Source organism: Eurypyga helias, unplaced genomic scaffold (assembly GCF_000690775.1).
Source record: "Eurypyga helias isolate BGI_N326 unplaced genomic scaffold, ASM69077v1 scaffold21099, whole genome shotgun sequence".
Classification (NCBI taxonomy): domain Eukaryota; kingdom Metazoa; phylum Chordata; class Aves; order Eurypygiformes; family Eurypygidae; genus Eurypyga; species Eurypyga helias.
Window position 1 is genome coordinate 24162 of NW_010270450.1, and position 2083 is coordinate 26244.

General features: G+C 59.5%; 1 protein-coding gene across 1 annotated transcript in view; it reads left to right on the forward strand.

The window, feature by feature from the left end:
- LOC104514710 (protein TANC1-like) overlaps positions 1-2083 on the forward strand; it is a gene marked incomplete at both ends in the record, with an annotated part of 24398 nt that overhangs the window by 21894 nt on the left and 421 nt on the right. Inside the window, 2 exon segments of the mRNA XM_010158461.1 lie at positions 981-1081; positions 1792-2077. Coding sequence (XP_010156763.1) covers positions 981-1081; positions 1792-2077 — 387 coding nt within the window.

The window sequence follows — 2083 nt, forward strand, 5'->3', positions numbered from 1 at the left end:
CGCAGCAAACCCTTGGGGTTTCCAAATGCACCTGGCACTGTTCCTCCTCTTCAAACAGTAACTGCTCAACCCCGGTCAGCCAAGTTGTTGGCATCTGCGCCACTTGGAAGAATTTCTAAACATAGGTGTCCCGGGCCCAACGCAGGCAGTTCTGACGCTCCCCTTCCTGCCATGGACCGCCTCTCCCGATGCCTTCCTCGACGAGGTTGGCCCCTTCGCGGGTGTCTGATGAGCAGCAGTTGCTCTGTGCCCCGGGCTCGTGTCTGTCGGTTCCCACCGGCAGCCCCACGTTTCCTTTCTGCTAGTGCTGAAGTGCATCACCTCCGGCTGCAGGCCCAGCAGCACATCACGCTGCTGTTGCCGGCTGGCTCGGGGGGCTGATGCCGTCTGTACCGCCACACTCCGTACCGACCGGCGTCCTGAGCGCCCTGTGCGGTGCACAGCTGCCAGCACCTTTGCTTTGTTGAGTCCAGTCTTTGGTTTAACCCACGATTTGCTGAACTCCCTGGCCTTGTAATGTGTTTGCTCTTTGGACGTGGGGTGCGATTCTCTGGAGATGTCACCCGCCCTGGCAGAGCGAGCTCTGCGCTAGGCCAGCGCCCTTCCTGACTTCTTGTGTTCTTTGCTGCGTTCCCGGGTCCTCAACTGGCCCTTTTCCAAAGCACATTTCTGGCCTCGCTGAGGTGTCACTCATCCTGCGAGAACGCACCTCTTCTCGCCCTGTAACACCTTGGGTCGAGAACGGTACCCTCCCTGCGTTATCGGGGGCGTTAGCTACGGGAGTCCGCTTCCCCTGGGCAGAGACGCGGTTGGCACGGTGAGCTCTGGCCTGGCTTCAGCAAACCCCTGCTCGGGGTTCTGGCGCAGGCGCCCGTCTGCGCTGCGTAAGCCGCCTGCGCGTTTGGGGCGGTACCGCGAGTACCGAGCCGCAGCTTGCTTTTATTGCCGTGGCTAACGGGCCCGTCTCTTTGCGTTGCCAGGACTTCGGCATGGCGGAGGAGTTCGCTACCAAGGCCTTGGATCTGAAACCCAAGTCCTACGAGGCCTATTACGCCAGAGCACGAGCCAAGAGGAACAGCAGGTGGGTTCGGTTCTGTGCATCGCTCCGCACAGATTTTGGCAACTTCCCGGCACTCCCAGCAACTGGTGCGCTTTTCCGCTAGTTATACTGGGAGTTTGCCAAGGAGAAGTTATTTCCCTTGTGCACTTTCCAGCTGCATCAGGGCTCTGTACCCGTTAAGGCCACCCGAGCCCAGAGGCAGGGTGGAGCACTCCGTTAGGTTGTTACGCAGTCCAGGAGTGACAAGTGGCTATGAAGGGGGATTATTTTAAGGGGGGGGGGAGTGCTCCTCCATGTGCCACCGAACTGCCCCGCTGCATTACTGGTTACCAGGAATAACTGGGTGCTTATACAGGACACGAAAGGTTGAATCGTAGCAGATAGAAACAAAGGGAGGGAGGAGGAACCATGTCTTGAAGCTGGAGAAACGGCAGCCCGTGGCGGTACGGTTGCAGCAGAGGGAGCGCTGCCCGTGTGATTCACCGCGGCTTTCCCGGGCGGAACAGGTGGGGAAGCGGAGTTCAGCTCTGAAGGCGACAGTAAAGGGCTTGTGAGAGGAAAGACTTCTGCTGCCTGCCTGCTGGGAGAAGCTGCTGTGGGACCAGGGGAGGGTTCCGGGCTGGGGCTGCGCTTTCGCCGCAGGAAAGGCTGGAGATGGATGTTCCGGGCTGGAGAACATCCAGCTCCTGTGGCCACCTGCAGCGGGGGGTGAGGAGTGGGAGCAGTTGCAGGTGGATGCGCAGGAGGCGGGCGATGCTGAACTCGGCTTTCCCCAGGCTTTTAGTAAGTTTACTTTGTTGTTCTCAACAGAAAGCTGCTGGCTGCTCTTGCTGACGCGTCGAGGAGGAGTGCAAACAGCTCCAGAGAACGCAGCAACAGAAGCATCAGTCGCCTCAGCAGCCGCAGCATGTGCACGACTCCGAGAGTGAGGAGGGCCTCACGCAGGGTGCGGGTGATCATTTTAATCTTCAGGACAGGGAGGAAGAACAGCCATGCCCTGATGAGGCCGTTGCCTCGCCAGAG